General features: G+C 35.0%; 2 protein-coding genes across 2 annotated transcripts in view; one reads left to right on the forward strand and one right to left on the reverse strand.

Annotated features, from left to right (window-relative positions):
- The window catches only part of LOC138691309 (ubiquitin-conjugating enzyme E2 W), an 83,454-nt gene extending 82,630 nt beyond the window's left edge, over window positions 1-824 (reverse strand). The window contains exon 1 of the mRNA XM_069813168.1: window positions 735-824. Within this exon, the coding sequence (XP_069669269.1) occupies window positions 735-758 (24 nt within the window). The 5' untranslated portion in view covers window positions 759-824. The remainder of the gene's footprint in view (window positions 1-734) is intronic.
- On the forward strand, window positions 755-18,667 carry LOC138691293 (putative inositol monophosphatase 3). The gene is made up of 5 exons (XM_069813134.1): window positions 755-1,414; window positions 1,500-1,656; window positions 10,657-10,805; window positions 15,776-15,893; window positions 18,256-18,667. Exons 1-5 carry the CDS (start codon window positions 1,070-1,072, stop codon window positions 18,492-18,494), a joined length of 1,008 nt encoding a protein of 335 aa, XP_069669235.1. The 5' UTR covers window positions 755-1,069; the 3' UTR covers window positions 18,495-18,667.

The raw sequence follows: 18,667 nt of genomic DNA on the forward strand, positions 1-18,667 counted from the left end.
TTCACTCGGCTATTCAAATTTCAAAATTTCAGTAATATAGCCTATAATCCCACTAATGCACAATTGAATACATACGAACGAAAGTGTTGACATATGCTACTAAGCCTCCAGAATTAAAAGACATGACATGCACTAGGTACATCGTACAGTTTAGAACTTCAAGACGGTCAAGGTACCTATGTTGTATGGCAATCAACCGTGACGTGTAAATCTGAGTTTAAATCTCCATAAATGATAAACTAATTAAACACCTCCAGTCAAGTTGTAATCTTGTAATTTAAATAATTAATGAGAAAAATTTATATTCATTACTCATTTATTTGATTATAAATAACCATAATTCTTATTTTTGAACCAATTTTGATTATATTTTTACAGCATCAGGTTATGTTTACTTGGGTATGGTAGGTTACAGACAATGCAAAAAGGCTAATAGATCGTAGCGAATATAATAACTAATGATCTACTACATATATTTATTACAGCTTAATTTACTAACCGATTGCAAAACAGTAATAAATATTATAACCTCACTTCCCCATTTCGTTCTGTGCTATGTAAATTCTTTCGAAACGATTAGTCCAGAAAGTTGTTGTACCTATAAAGTTCGAAAAGGTTCTTCTTTTATTAACATACTATTTAAAGTAACATAAGTCCTAGTAGTTTTTCCACTAAAGTTTATAAATATGTGCAAAAAGAGATACAAGCGAAACTAAATAACATAACACACTCACCTCAGACGGTGACATCGACGCCATTATTTTCCTACCGGCCAGCTGGCAGCACCAAGAAACAAAGGAAGAACAACAGTCGTGGTGCTTACGAAAATGGCTAACATAACATTAAATGTCCAGACATAAATTTGAAAATAAGATTAATTTTTTTATTGTAAACGTTGTTACATGTGATGTCAATACTAACCTTGTTGTAAAATGTAATGTTTGTTATGTTTAATGTTATTTAACGAAGCTAAAGACTGACGAAAAACGGTGACAGAAAAATTTCATTAGGTTTGACATGACCATAAATTTACTTATACTGTAAATGGTTGCTAGATAAAATTGGAAAAATGAATTTCGGTGGTACAATACGCTTGAACAGAATGGGCATCTGTATCATAATAGGAGCGTGTGTCCTATTGGTGCTGTATATCAATGCAAGTGGGATAGAAAGTCCAAAAATTGAACCAGTAAAGAATTCTGATACAGTAAGTATGAGAAGTATACTGGTTGCTGCTATTAAGGTTGCTGAGGAAGGAGGAAAAGAAATTGTAAAAGTAAGAAAGGAACCTGATATTGGCGAAAAAATTCAAGGTAAAACCGAAGAAGGCGTAAATGATCCAGTGACAAGGGCAGATTACAATTCTCATTGTGTCATGTACTACAATCTCAAACGTTCATTTCCTAAAGCCAAAGTAAGTTGAATTACTACCTATACTGTACAGAAATAACGAAATTTATAAATTTATGAGATTTACAAGAGTTAATTTGCTGTCACAGATAATTTCAGAACACACTAGGAAGGAGAGCGACTGTACAAATTTGTCTAAGCTTGGGGATGGAGTTGAGCTTAATCCAAACCCACCTGATCAACTAGTACCATCTGAGGATGTTACCATCTGGATTGATCCTTTGGATGCTACAAAAGAATTCACGGGTGAATAATGTGTAGAATTTATGTTTTTTTCAGCTTAGTCTTTAGTATTAGTCGACAGTCCCTCTTCCCAGGGCTGTCTTAACAGCATTATAGGCTTCCAGGCAAATCAGTGCACTGGGCCCTGCCTACACAACTACTCACAAGAGTAAAAATGTAAATTATCAGTAAAATAAGCTGATGCTTATAGCACCTCCAGCAAAATGTTTTGACATTAAAAAAATCACAAAGATTTGGACAATACAACATGAGCCTTGAACTTGAAAAACAAAAATTAAAAATTGCACTTCGTTGGTAAATCGTGCTGACTGAGATAACACGGACGCACATTATGAAATTACAATTAATTATTTATTATTGATCAAGTTTCAACACAAAACATTTGCGAAATTTCTTTGGAATGAATGCCTTTATAATTGGCTTGAAGTCAATGTTCTTTAGGATATAAGGCAAGTCGTAATTTTTCTCCTTCTATCGAGTTAATAGGAGATTTGAATGTTGAGGCGGCTGGTTGGAAAATTAGTATTAAATTCTGGTCTGTGCATAGATTAGCACAGGGCCCCTATGCTCGTGGAGCTTCCAGACAACTGCCCAAATATAAATCGGAAAAAAAAAAAATACCGAATATTTTGTCTTTTTAACAATTATTGATTTTGCTAAGTTCTATATTTGTATTGATATGATTATTAATTTTTCTGAACATTTTCCCCCTATTAAGCAATTTTAGGGAAGGAAATTTTTTTTAGCTTACTGATTTTGCTAAGTTTTGTAATTGTACTGATATAATTAGCTGCTAAATAGAAACCTTTTTACACAAATTTTTTGTGTTGTACTAACACTTGCACTTTTTGAATTAGATTTCTTTCAGTTATAAGCCCTTTTCTCTGCCATAGTTTTGTAAAAATATAGGCTATATATTTCATTTTTCTTCCTTTCCTCTTTTCGTTCTCTTTATCAGTCGATGAATTTATTATCATAGCCTTTTTATCGTGAATTTTATTTAATTTTCGTATTTCTTTTCTTTTTTATTATTATTTTATTACATTCCATTTTGATATATTCTTCCTTACGTTTTTCCATATTAACCATTTGTACTAAATGAGTTGCTTTCATTATATTCCAATGTATTTTACTTTCTTTTTTTTTCTATTATGGTATTATTTTCATGTTGTTTAGTGTCGATTTTATTATGTTAATATTATTATTATTATTATTTATGTTAATATTCTGTTCTTTAACTTTTTGTTAAATTTTAACTGCTTGTATACTTTGTGACCTGGTAGAGTGTAAGAGAAGGCCCTATGGCCTTAAATCTGCCAGTATAAATAAAGAAAAGGAAAAGAAAAAAAAAAAAAGAACACTTGAAACATTGCACATGCTCAATTCAAAACGCATCAGGATTTAAAAATTAATTTTATCTGGAAATTAACTACGCAAAGCAATTATAGACCACGTTTAATACAATGTAGAACTGCGCACTTGCTATGAGTAGATCTATGGATGACCGAGCTGTAAATGCGTTGTAAAAAGTAAAGTGGGGAGTTTACAGACATAACGAAGTCAGGGAATCACGAACCATACACCATAATTGTTTCCCTCAGTCAACAAATTATTAGGCTTACATCAATAAAGTTCTCAAAAAGTATTTGTCAGTGCTTCTTTCTTAATCAATATGAACATTATGGTAAAACAAATGTGACAGTGACGTTGTTTTGGACACAGTCATCAAAGGTTAGACAACTTACGACTGATTTCTATTTGATAAGCCTGGTGGCTAATGAGAATACTCAATGAGCAATACATGTGCTGCTTCTGAGTCTGTAAGCAAGGGAGCAAACAAAGCAACAATTTGGTCAGGTGAAAAATTTTCCGCAAAAATAGTGGAAAACTTTCAAATTTCCCTTCAATTAACGTGTCTGTCTTTATTCGTACTTTGCATGCACAGAATTCTGACGTGGAAAGCTGAAAAGAAAGTAAGAGGTTGTTTGTGAACATAGTGTTGGCTTACTTTTAAAACCTCGTAACTCCATTTGAGGAAACTGTACAAGCGAGCACAATGTGTGTGAGTATTCAATGCCTACCCACTTCACTTGCGTGATTCGGGTCCTGCATATTGCGGATAAATGGCAGGACTGTGACCAATTTTCAAATTGCACTTCAGCACACCATGAGTGATATGTATGGGCTATTCCATCTCAAATCGACCGAAATATAGAGAAAATTGACCTTGCAATTTTTAAATACAATGAAACTTTTTCTGTCCGTAGACAACTATGATACAATGCTTTGTGCAAAGTTTGAGGCATCAGAACATCATACTGTTTAAATTAAAAATATTTAAATTTATCGTATTTTCATAAAATTAGCAACTTTAAACTGTTGTGGCTCCGAAACCCTTTCACCCAATGATCAAAATCATGGTTTATTTTGATGCTGAAAAGTTAAAGTTTATATTGATATGTAAACAGTTTTTCTTACTTTTTATGGAAATGGAGAAATTTAGATTTTTCTTAATTAAGACACCTTTGCCCACGAAAAAAATATTTTTAAAATACATGGTTAGATTCCGCATTGAAAGTACAAATAAACACGTATTTTTTACTGGTGCAACGTTAATAAGAGAGTATTGAAAAATCAAATACTTACTTACTTACTTACTTACTGGCTTTTAAGGAACCTGGAGGTTCCCTGCCGCCCTCACATAAGCCTGCCATCGGTCCCTATCCTGAGCAAGATTAATCCAGTCTCTACCATCATATCCCACCTCCCTCAAATCCATTTTAATATTATCTTCCCACCTACGTCTCGCCCTTCCCAAAGGTTTTTTTTCCCTCCGGCCTCCCAACTAACACTCTATATGCATTTCTGGATTCGCCCATACGTGCTATAAAGAAAATAAATAGTACGCGCGTGAGCTAACCAGCTGACTGTGAGGCGGGAGCTAGCCTAGGCAAGCAAGGCCAGGAGACATAAACATGTGATGTTTCGTCTAGTAGCGCATAGCTGGGCTAGCTTTATCACAGGTTTTCATAAACACAGGAGTAAAATGACGCCCAATGCTCGCTTATCTTCATCTCTCGGCCAGTGTGTGCTGTGTTGCGCCTTTCAAGTCTAGGCGTGTGAAAATAATTTATTTAATACCCCCGAAACTTATTGCTGTGACACTAAGCAAACAATGCCGAATCCCTCTTAATAATGCAAGGTTTTTTCTCAATATTTTTTTACATTTTTACAAATGGGCAAAAAGCCTAAAAGTAAGTAAAATCAGACTATCTGTCTCTCTGTATACAATAAAAATAAGGATTACTTCTTAACATAACCTACCAAATGTCAGCTTCAAAATGAGCTCTCGTTCAATGTTCTGCAGTAAATGGTTCCAGAGTTCTGAGCGCTGAAAGAGACTTGTTTTTCTAAAATACGCTAAATTTGTCGCTCAACAACACGAAAACCGTTTGACTTTCGATAGTATATTTTTGCAAATGCACTCTCCTCAGCACCTTGTATAAATAGGGAAAAAATTAGAGTATAAAAAAATGCGAGGTTTTTTACTGATCGATTTCATATGGAATAGCCCATATGTATATGGAGAGTTATGTCGTGTACTAGGGTGAGTGTATGTGTAAGCGTTCGTGTGGAGAATGGGTGACGATGATGATGAAGATGAAGGGAGAAGGGGAAACCTGATGCTGACACGTAGCCTGTTCCTGTCGAATAGCACCAAGGGAGCCACCAGACTTAACATCCCTGTCTGACAGATGAATCACTATGAACAGTGACATATGCCTTCTCTTCCTATGCACTGCAGAGAAATTTGGGATTTAACCCAGGCATATTGATGCACAATCTAGTGATTGGAAGTTATATACCACCATCTCTCCTAGTCCTGAGGTAGAAATTTTACACGAAAATTTCTGACCTTGCCAGGAATCGAACCCGAGTTGGCTAGTTTGGAGGCACTATAGCAGAGCTAATGCGGTGGACCCAAGAGAGCAAAATAACGTTTTATTCTTTTTATACCCAAACTAACAACTGTTATGCATTTGTTATTTATAAAATATAGAAACATTTGCACACTCATGAGGTGTTATCAGTAAACGCATTTTGAAAATATACACAGATTTCGATATTCGGGAAAAATTGGACTTAACAGGGTTTTAGAAGTAAGCCAATGATATGGAATATGTAAATAATGAAAAGACAAAGATTTATAGGTATGAACAATAGGTCCGTAAGCATAACTTAAGTTCTATTCTAGATCATATACGTAACAGATAACTCCTCGCTACGTTAAAATCGGCAGCACTTTGAAGAGAACCGCCAGGATCGCCACCCGTCCGCTGTAAACGAACACGAGATGGCAGCACAGTCGCTAATTCAATTCAAATGGGTATTATGACGTGACTCCTTATGTAACAACTAGATGGCAGAGTAGTAAACCTGACAAAAGTTGTTAACCTCAAAGCCTATAACCCTGACATATCTGTTACATATATGATCTAGGGTTCTATGTAAGGTCTATGGAATACAATAAATGAAATATAAAAAAAATTGAAAGGAAAAGGCAAAACCTATAGTTTACTGCCTGCTGACATATGCAGTATAATAGAATTAATGTTAGCTACTTTAAGTTAAGACAGGATCTAATAACTAATCACAATGGTGTTACAGACTTTTATCATTATCAATATCTCTTACATCTTCTTCTTGTTCCTTCATTTGAAAAATTTCACCATTGCAGATGTATATCTTACCAAACAATAAGTTATTAATATTTTAACATGGTAAGTCTACAATATAAATAAAATTGAAGTGATTTATATCTACTAATAGCATTAGTCTTATCTTATGTTATCATTCTCTCTGTTATCTATCCTTGTGCTTCATACAAAACTCATGACTTCATTGATTGCTCGAATGGGTTATCAATGATTGCTAAGTTTCAGTACATTAAATAAATGAGCATCAGATTTGTATATGCTACCTAGACCCACACATTAACACATGATTTCCTTGTAACTTACTCTGAGAAAATCGTTATGAACATGAAGATCATACTGAAAAAGGTTTGTGCTCACCACAGAGATAGACACACAAATACACAGACATGATAAATAATAATAGTTGCAAATTATTTACAATTTTCTTCTCTTATTATAGGTCTTCAAATGAATTTCCAATTAATAATAATAATAATACTTACTTACTGGCTTTTAAGGCACCCGAGGTTCATTGCTGCCCTCACATAAGCCCGCCATTGGTCCCTATCCTGAACAAGATTAATCCAGTCTCTATCATCATATCCTACCTCCCTCAAATCCATTTTAATATTATCTTCCCATCTACGTCTCTGCCTCCCCCAAGGTCTTTTCCCCTCTGGCCTCCTAACTAACACACTATATGCATTTCTGGATTCACCCATACGTACTACATGCCCTGCCTATCTCAAACGTCTGGATTTAATGTTCCTAATTATGTCAGGTGAATGATACAATGTGTGCAGCTCTGCGTTGTGTAACTTTCTCCATTCTCCTGTAACTTCATCCCTTTTAGCCCCAAATATTTTCCTAAGAACCTTATTCTCAAAAACCCTCAATCTCTGTTCCTCTCTCAAAGTGAGAGTCCAAGTTTCACAGCCATACAGAACAACCGGTAATATAACTGTTTTATAAATTCCAACTTTCAGATTTTTTGACAGCAGACTAGATGACAAAAGCTTCTCAACCGAATAATAACAGGCATTTCCCATATTTATTCTGCGTTTAATTTCCTCCCGAGTGTCATTTATATTTGTTACTGTTGCTCCAAGATATTTGAATTTTTCCACCTCTTCGAAGGATAAATCTCCAACTTTTATAGTTCCATTTCGTACAATATTCTGAATAATAATAATAATAATAATAATAATAATAATAATAATAATAATAATAATAGTTACGGAATGCGTGCTGGTTCGAGTCCTCATGGGGGAAGAAATTTTCTCATGAAATTTCGACCAGTGTATGGAACCGGTGCCCACCCAGTATCGTGATGCACTTGGGGAGCTACGATAGGTAGCGAAATCCAGTTGCGAATACCAGCTATAACAGCTGGGGGGATCGTCGTGCTAACCACACGATACCTCCATTCTGGTTGGATGATCGTCCACCTCTGCTTCGGCATGTGGGCGTGAGGCCAGCAGCCGGCTGGTCGGTCTAGGCCCTTCATGGGCTGTAGCGCCACGGATTATTATTATCATTATTATTATTATTATTATTCATTTTAAAATTACGCAACATTTTTACCGTTATTCTGGTTTTTGATATGCACTTTTCTCCTTTTAATTAATTAATGTGAAAAACAACATCTGAATAGACTACAGTGGACTATAGTGAACTTTATGTTGTCAGCAAACAGTTTTCTACATTAAGAAGATTGATTGATTTCTCCTTTTAAATTACATTAAATAGAAATACATAGTCTTCTCTTTCAGAAGCCATTTCTGATTCTGATGAACAGTTTGAAGTTTTCATAAGAACATATTCTACAAGTGTTGGGGCATTTTCAGCAAACTGTTTTTTTTTTAATGTGATGAAACTTTATGAAGTGAATCAAATATGTACTGAAACAACTCAATGACTTATGTATACTTTTATATTTCGTTTATTTATACAATATTGTGAAGTTATTTTGAAAAACCACATTCTTCAGATGACCTCCTTCACTGCTGAAGTCGCTTCTAGAAACTTGTCAAGATATGAACACATAACTACTGATCAGTGTGTTCGATTTCATGCTGAATCTTGTTCTTCAGCTCTTGAATATAATGTAGTGTATAGCAGAACACATTCTGTTTAAAATACTTTTACAGACTTTATAGAGGATCTTCCGTTTGCCAATTTGCAGATATTCCATGGCTTCAACATTTACCTGATTTGGTAGTTCCAGATTTTTCTTATGGAAAGGGGTTTTGAAATAGACTGAATTTTTTAGGCATACAGGAATTGTAGATAAAATATACGTATATATATATATATATATATATATGGATTGGTATAAGCCCTATGCCCATAATACTGCAGATATATTAATAATTTTGGTAGGGTGTGTTTTAGTATCTATTAACAGTAAGTGGCTAAAATTTCAAATCAATGTGTGCTATAAAAAGTGAATAGAGTATACCTAATCACAGGCATGTAGTGAATTTATAAAAAATTGTTTAAATTAAAAAATTATTTATGCTCGACCATGCCGAAATGTAGTAATTATACACCTGGTAGCAGCCCTTTAATGGACCTCATTAAAGTACACCTATTCATTAAAGTTCAGGTGTTCCACCAATCAGAAAACACCATTGTAGCAATAATTCTCGGATATGCAATCGAAAGACAACTAGCGAAACGTCACGGAGGCTGGAAATCCAAAACTGTCGCAGAAGGTTATGTTCTGTTACTATAATAATTAGCGTTAATTGTAAATAATATTCAAATAAATTCAATTTGTCATCTCGTTTTTCAATGTCTAAATCAATTTCAAGGTTATATCAAGATTAATGTTCATTTTACTCTCCAGATTATATCGAGGTCAATGACATTTGTTCCTCAGAAAAAAATCAATACTTTCGCGTCTGCGCACATCTCACAATTTACGAGATATTGCACAAGGTCACTTCCGCTCCCCAGTCAGATACGAATAATATGAATACTTAAGAATAATTTCAAGTTAGAAATATGGTCGAGCATAAAAAGTCGCATGAAACTTGCCTATAAGGGTAATTAAGACGCTCGTATGAAAATTATGAAACTCGGACGCTCGTATGAAAATTATGAAACTCGCTTGCGCTCATTTCATAAACATACTCACATCTTAATTACTACCATTATAGGCTCGTTGCATAATGTACTATTAAGGGGAAAGATTTACTCTAGAGTAACCATTCTTTTTGTATTTTAAAGCTTAATGTGTATACACACCACTAAAAAAATGAAAGAGCTTTGATAAATAGTGTTATATTTATGACTACTTGAAGATAGGCTATTTTACCATTATTTTGCATGCTGTAAGAAGGAATGCCCCTTAAATGTAAGCTAACCTGACCATCAGGTAGTTTACCTTTAAATGCAATTTCCAAGATATGAAATTTGTTATATTTTGCAATCTAGAAAATCAAATCTCAAAATGCAATGACATTTTTACCATACATTTTAAACTCTGTATTCTATGGAAATGTATATTATTGTTTATGTCACTTGAAAAATAGTCAGTATTTTTATGCAGGACCTTAAGAAAAAAATGTAAAAAGATTCAAATAATAATTTATTTCAAACCACAAATGATGATAAAAAATTAAATGCACGATTCCATTACTCAGTTATTCAACTACATGTTAAGCCATTAAACTAGAAAAAATCTTTATTCATTCATGTGTTATCCGATTTATTGGTAAGATATGCATTTTTCTATTTAATTTTTTATGTACCATATTTACAAACCAAAAATCTGACAATTTCGATGTCATCTAATGTTAATAAAAGGAATTAATGATTAAAATTTCACTGAAATCAGATAAAATTTGTGAAAGTTTTAAAACTCAATAGTACATACTCTTAATTTTCTTTAGAAGATAACCATTAATCACACCAGTTTTTATTTTTTTTTGTAGTTTATTTTTCTCTAGGAGACACTCTTGCATGCCAATATGAGAACATTGCTTTAAAAATGCTGATTTGGAAATCTATAAGCAGTCAGCGCGTCTGGCTGCGAAACCAGGTGGCCCGGGTTCAAATCCCGGTTGGGGCAAGTTACCTGGTTGAGGTTTTTTCCGGGGTTTTCCCTCAACCCAATACGAGCAAATGCTGGGTAGCTTTCGGTGCTGGACCCCGGACTCATTTCACCGGCATTATCACCTTCATATCATTCAGACGCTAAATAACCTAGATGTTGATATAGCATCGTAAAATAACCCAATAAAAAAATCTATAGGCTAAGCGTGATTAATGAGTTACGTAATGTTTTATTTCGTTACAGAGAATCTCCTGCAGTATGTTACAACAATGGTGTGTGTTGCCGTTAAAGGAGAGCCCATTATCGGAGTTATTCATAAACCATTCGAAACTGAACCACAGACATTTTGGGCTTGGTCAGGAAACAGTCACTCCAATAATCTAAAACATAAGGTACTGTTTTATTAATTTATCCACGAAGGATGCAATTTTACCCTTAAATGGCGATGTTTGTACTAAAACAACTCGTAGAAATCTCATGAATTATGGCTGTTAATGTTATGTTTCATTTAACGACGCTCGCAACTGCAGAGGTTATATCAGTGTCGCCGGATGTGCCGGAATTTTGTCCCGCAGGAGTTCTTTTACATGCCAGTAAATCTACTGACATGAGCCTGTCGCATTTAAGCACACTTAAATGCCATTGACCTGGCCCGGGATCGAACCTGCAACCTTGGGCATAGAAGGCCAGCGCCATACCAACTTGCCAACCATGGCATGAATTATGGATGTGTACACTTCTGTTTCATAGACAGATATGTCTGCAGATGTGAGGCTGCAGAGTCCTCTAATGGCCAAATTAGAAATTACAAAGAAGAGTAAAATGTTGTGTAATTATTGTTGCGAAAAAATCTTATTATTTGAACAAGATTCTAAAAACCAGTGAAAACTTGATTAAAGGTGCTATGCTTCATTAACATAAAACTGTTGTACAAAGAAGTTGTACCTAAAATCGGTTACATGAACACAAGCCATCTATAACACACAATAGAAACAAAAACTCAACGATAGTAAAAATGACCTACTGGTATATCCACAGATTCTAAACATGTGATATGATCACAGATGTTAAAGCATATATATATATATATATATATATATATATATATATATATATACACGGTGAAACCTGCCTTTGCGGTCACTTCATTTAAACGGCCACCTGGCCAAAAGGCCAATTTTCTCTGGAACCAATTGGATTTTCCATAAGATCAATACAAAATTCTCTCTCCATTTAGCAGCCACCTCATGCGCCGGCCAGCGGCCGGGACCTATTTGGATTGGAACCTGACTATAACAGTCACTGTCCAACAAAAAATCTTTTCACGGATACTATCTGACCTATTTTTTCGATGGTTAGAGGACAGGGGACAATAGCTAAGTGTACAACAGTACACCCTCCATATCTTCGGGGTTAGTTGGTTACTGTTTATGACTCTTTTGTCACTATCCACTCCGACCCTGCACAGCTATAAATTGTTACTCGTTTTAAAGGATTGAAACACGGACTTTTTCTATCGAAAATGTCACAGTATGTTTTAGGTCAGTAGTTAACCATTCGAATTTTTTTTTTCCTCCTCTTTTTACCTTCCTATATTTGGACCAGCTTTTACGAATGTTTCTTCTTTTCATACAGGTTTTTTTTTTTTTTTTTTCAGAGCCCTCCCTAACAAAACTTTAAGTTTTAAGAAAAAAGAGTGTAAAGGGGGGAAGATGGCAAAAGACAGAATAACCCTGCTGTTTTTTTTTTTTTTGTAATGCTGCAGGAGAAAAAGAACCACTTTAATGATACGGAAATCACTGAAACTGAGATGTTTCAAAAATGTTGACATGGGCTTACTGGGGGTGAAGTGGACTGCCAACAATAAAGCTTGTATGCATCATCATTGTTTGAGAATTGGTTATGCGATTTCAATTCGAAGATTAAACGACAAAATCGCAATGTGATCCGTGAAATTGGTGTTTCTTCCCCCAAATACACCACACCTCCAGTCCCTTGAACAAGGTATTATTCAGTCATTTAAACTGAGGTACCGCAAGAGAGTTTTGAAAATGCTAGTTGCCAAGAATGGAAGAGGCTGACATTAATATGCACGATTGTTGTACGTGCACAGTACTAAAAAGTCAACGAAATTCAGTATTTTCATGCTGATTCATAAAAACTGCAACCTTAATCAAGCGGCCACCTGATAAAACGGCCATTTTACAAGGTAACTTCAGATGGTCGCTTTAGACAGGTTTCACTGTATATATATATATATATATATATATATATATATAAAGTTGGATAGGAGTTGTTATGGAAACATAACAGACATTCTATAATTATTATCTATCTTACAAGGGGAGTCCACACTGTTCCAGACACCGAGTTTGTTGAACTTTCCTGAAATCAATCTACATACATGGAAAAACAATACCAATCTAAAAATCCTGTCCAATAGACCTTAATTTTCGAGATATTAGCATTTGAATTTCCTTATAGCGCTTTTAAAACTAAAGCATTGTTAAGATTTTAGACCAGCGGTGACCAAAACTCGAACTGCAGTGATTACATGCCACAGACAGCCTATGAAGTAAGGAGACAGAGGAAAGGTACTTGGCATGAAAACTACAATCAGTGGTGGTTCCTGTACTAACATCTTGATCAATCCCGCAGATAAAAATCTCAAGCTTTGCTGTATCAGTAATGTCACTGCTGTCATTAAGAGCCAATGAATAATATACGATTTTTCTTGCTTCTTTTTTTAACCATCCTCTTGAATATAATCAGGAATTTTCTAAATTCTTCTCTCGATACTTGGTCGAGAAATTCGTAGTTCTTCAAAATTAAAAACTTCTTATGGACAAGTTATTTAAACTATTTTAATCATTACTGTTTTGAGAAATTCTGTTCTACTAAAGGCTTTAAAGCACGAGATATTTCAAACCCCATTAGGTAGCTGACTTCCTTACATTTATTTATGTCATCTTTCTCTTCTTGGCTATGATTTAAGACATGTCAATTCCTGGCGTTTAACAGTTCGTTGGCACATAATAATGAATCAGTTTTTCTATAATAATATTATTATTAAATGAATAACTAATAAATAGTTATCCTCATCTAAAGATTAAGAAGATTAAAATTGAGATTAAATCTAATAATTTTATCCTTCTAGGGAGAAGAACTAAAAATATCAATATTCATGCACGTACAGAAGAATAATAGAAATAACATACTTAGTGGTCAGTAATAATAATAATAATAATAATAATAATAATAACAATAATAATAATGGGAATAATATAATAGTAATATAATAATAATAGGAATAATATAATAATAATAATAATAATAATAATAATACTTTTTCAGCCTGGTAATTAATGTTTCTATATACTCTTAATTGAACCATTCAGCAAAGTAAACATGTTACATTTTATGCAAATCTAGTCTTTCAGGTGAAGCTCCCTGTAAAGCAGATTTGAATAATTTCAAGGGAAAAATTGTTCCGGGGCCGGGTATCGATCCCGGGACCTCTGGTTGAACGTACCAGCGCTCTACCACTGAGCTACCTGGGAACTCCACCCGACACCGTCTCAACTTTTCCCTTTATATCCACACAACTTGCGTGGGCTGACGAAATGCCAGAGACCCACAACGAGTGCACACAATCTCTGTGTGACTTGGAATTGTGGTTTTCTGTTAACGTACACAGTAACGTATATATTATGCAAATCTAGTCTTTCAGGTGAAGCTCCCTGTAAAGCAGATTTGAATAATTTCAAGGGAAAAATTGTTCCGGGGCCGGGTATCGATCCCAGGACCTCTGGTTGAACGTACCAGTGCTCTACCACTGAGCTACCCGGGAACTCCACCCGACACCGTCTCAGTTATTCAAATCTGCTTTACAGGGAGCTTCACCTGAAAGACTAGATTTGCATAATATATACGTTACTGTGTACGTTAACAGAAAACCACAATTTCAAGTCACACAGAGATTGTGTGCACTCGTTGTGGGTCTCTGGCGTTTCGTCAGCCCACGCAAGTTGTGTGGATATAAAGGGAAAAGTTGAGACGGTGTCGGGTGGAGTTCCCGGGTAGCTCAGTGGTAGAGCGCTGGTACGTTCAACCAGAGGTCCCGGGATCGATACCCGGCCCCGGAACAATTTTTCCCTTGAAATTATTCATGTTACATTTTGTTCGACAGAACAACAGAGAAGTTTTCCTTCTCATTCTTTACAAAACCACCTCTTACTGCTTGTAGAGAAAGAGTTTTTAGAGCGGCATAATACCGCCACGCACTGCTTGCCTTCAGTACGTGAGTGAAACCCACAGCAATGTACAGGAAACTCCTCGTATCCGTTTGAATATCTAATTATACGATGTAATCACGACACCCGCTTTGGTCACCGCTGTTTTAGACTAATAGCTTACTCGTAGAGTTCATGGTTCGAGCCCACCTCTCACCACATTATTTTATTTTAATTTTCCATTCTCATTTTTCTTTCACTGTATCTTTTATTGTTCATATATTTTTGTCATTTCTTTTTATTCTCATATTTATTTTGTCATCATAATATCATGAAAAGATGATATCCTGTGACTACCTACAATCTTCAACAACATCAATAAAAGACAAGCTTATCCTAATAGGAATTCTTACAAAATAAGAAGACGAAAGTGCAAGTTGTGCAGAAAACGTTTTTGAACATACGAAATGGAAATGATATATTATAAAGAGTAAACAAATACACGACATGAGAGCATATTTTTACGCCTTCTGTAATACCTCGTTTATTATTATTATTTTCGTCAGCAGAGCAGTGACGTCGCCAGGATCATAGCAAGGGGGATGCGGATGGGGTGCGCGCTGTAAAAATGTGGTACATAAAAATCCAAAATGTTCTTTCATGCACTTGCGTGCATACTATACACCTGTTTATTAATATTATTATTTTTATTATTATTATTACTGCTCATCACATCCATTACGATACACTATGGGACATAATTTTTTCACATTCAAGAAATTGTTTGTTTTAGTTCTTCAAAATAATTTATGCCTAGTATTTTGTTAATAAATTGCCCTTTGGGGTGCGGAAAGGGGTGCTCCGATTTTTTATGGGGTGCTTGCGCACCCTTTCGCACCCCCCTAGCGACGTCCCTGCAGCAGAGGTTTCTCTTCGAATGCAGTGTCTTGTAATAGTACTTCTTATCAAGTGTAATATTTACTAGTTTAGACATGAGCAAGAACAATAACTGATTCCTTTTACGATCTTAATGCACGAAAATAGAAGAGTGTTCAGTGCAAGAAATTTTGTAACCTGCGATACTGTAAAAGAGAGAGAGGTAAATTCATCAGATTCTCGTTTTGTTTCAGGATGGTACTGCGACAGGTACAAGAATAATCGTGTCCATTTCTCATGCAGGCTCTGTCAAGAATATCTCTGAACAAGCATTTGGAAAAGATGTTGAAGTTACAGCTGGAGCTGGGGCAGGTTTGTATGAGCAGATTCTGCACTTATAACAATGCAAAGCCAACAGATTTTGGGCGCTGTGATGGCTTAAGGAACCCAGAGGTTCATTGTGGTCCTGACATAAGGTCGCCATCGATCCCTATCCTAAGCAAGATTAATCCCGTCTCTATACTAAAAGCTAGGTTATGAACCAACTAAACCGAAAGCAACGTTCTGTTGCTCTCTTTCTGAGCTCTGTTGCCACATAGTGGCGCGAGATTCAAAGCGTGTTCAGCGTTTGTCACCGATATGTTTAAAATAACTACTGTATATAGTTCTCGATAACACCATCAACAATATTGGTAATTAAAATTACTGTTTTTATGAAAGCACGAGCTAATGACGTTGGTACGAAATGCGACTCGTAATGCACGAGGTACTGCAAATGAACTGGGAAGTTTGGCTACACTGTCTCCGTGATTCCGTTGCCAGATTTTCGATAGCAGACGACATTTTCACGTGAGGTCCAATGAAAAGCTCCGTTCTCCTTCCCCCCTCCGCCCCGCCATACCCAACGTGTCATCGCTGCACAGGCTACCCCTCTAACCCGCACTTTCCTCTCGCCCTGCCAACTACTTCCTGTTTAATCGGTTCATAACCTGGCTTTTAGTATAGCATCATATTCCACCTCCCTTAAATCCATTTTAATATTATCCTCCCATCTACGTTTCGGCCTCCCCAAAGGTTATTAACTAATAATAACCAAAACAGATTATTCTGTAGGACCAAAAAATTAATAATCCTTACTTCCCAAAGATCTTTTTCCTCAGGTCTTTTAACTATCACTCTATACGATTTCTGGATTCACCCATGCATGCTACATGCCTTGCCCATCTCAAACGTCTGGATTTAATGTTCCTAATTATGTTAGGTGAAGAATACAATGCGTGCAATTCTAATAATAATAAATACATACTATGAAGAAAAAATGAATTATTACAATCGCCAAATTTGAGTAAATGATACTATGTTTGAAAATATTCATGTTTTCTTTTCATCTTTGAACAAATTTGAATTTGAATTTTGATAACTAGGTTGGTCTGGAAATGAGATATGAGTTTTTTATATATCATTACCTTAATTTCAAAACCTCGTAAATGGCTCCGATTCGATTTTCAATTATTACACGTTTTTTAAAGTATATCCACAGATCCATCTATTGACAAAGCAGTGAAGCTTAATTTAGAATACTAGCGCTAATATTGGGCTATTACGAAACTACTTAACTTCTATCTCTGTGAAAATACTTTCAAAAATGCGCAGATAGTAGAAATCGACATCCGAGTGAGTTACGAGATTTTCGAATTAAGGTAATGATATATAAAATCTCATATCTCATTTCCAGACTAACCTAGTTATCAAAATTAAATGACGTCTATAGACTTTGTAAAAGAAAAAAAAATAATTGAAGTTCTTACACTAGTTTATGAGAAAAATTAGCACTTACATGCGAGTGTTTTCAACTTTTTTTTTGCAGGATTGTTTCAAAAATGTTTTATACTGTATTTTATGCTCGACCATGCCGAAATGTAGTAATTATACACCTGGTAGCAGTCCTTTAATGCATGTCATTAAAGTACACCTATTCATTAAAGTTCAGGTTTTCGATTATTCTCGAATATGCAATTGAAAGACGAGGGAAATGTCACGGAGGCTGTAAATCCAATACTGTCGCAGAAGGTTATGTTCTGTTACTATAATAATTAGCGTTAATTATAAATAATATTCAAAGAAATTCAATTTGTCATCTCGTTTTTCAATGTCTAAATCAATTTCAAGGTTATATCAAGATTCATGTTCATTTTACTCTCTAGATTATATCAAGGTCAGTGATATTTGTTCCTCGGAAAAAATCAATACTTTCGCGTCTGCGCACATCTCACAATTTACGAGCGATGCACAAGGTCACTTCCACTCTTCAGTTAGATACGAATAAAATGAATACTTCTGAATAATTTCAAGTTAGAAATATGGTAGAGCATAAAAAGTCGTATGAAACTTGCCTATAATGGTAATTAAGACGCTCGTATGAAAATTATGAAACTCACTTGCGCTCGTTTCATAAACAAACATACTCGCGTCTTAATTACTATCATTATAGGCTCGTTGCATAATGTACTATTATAGTCGATTTACGCTTCCTGGCTACCTTAAATTGTGCTGATTAAAACAATCCTTTTTAGTACTGCATAATATTTTACATTTCCTATACTAAAATACTTAATTTTTCTATAGATTGAAGTAAGAAAAAATCCTCATAATAAAGCATCTTTAAGTTATACATTATTAAGAATATCAACTGGTAATCAAATTGCTTGCTATTCCAACGTATGTTTTCTTCTAGGTTACAAGTCGCTGATGGTGGCCAGTGGAGAACAGGATGCGTACATTCACACAACAGCAATCAAAAAGTGGGACATATGTGCAGGGAATGCAATCATTAATTCTCTTGGTGGCAGGATGACAACATTAACGAATGAAACTATAGATTATTCTTCGTCTGACGCAGTAAATAAGAAAGGACTTTTGGCAACTGTGAAAAACCATCAGTGGTATCTGGATAAGTTGAAAATGTACGTGTAGGCTCTACTGTTGATCATATAATGAGTGTTTTATTGGTTTATTCGGTGATTTATTTAACATTATTGTAATAACCAGGATGGTATTGTAGTATATGTCGATACGAATGTATTGTAAGAACGAGTCATTGTATGTATTTTTTTTAATAAAGGGTCTAAGAAGAACTAAAACGAAAA

Source organism: Periplaneta americana, chromosome 2 (genome assembly GCF_040183065.1).
Source record: "Periplaneta americana isolate PAMFEO1 chromosome 2, P.americana_PAMFEO1_priV1, whole genome shotgun sequence".
Classification (NCBI taxonomy): domain Eukaryota; kingdom Metazoa; phylum Arthropoda; class Insecta; order Blattodea; family Blattidae; genus Periplaneta; species Periplaneta americana.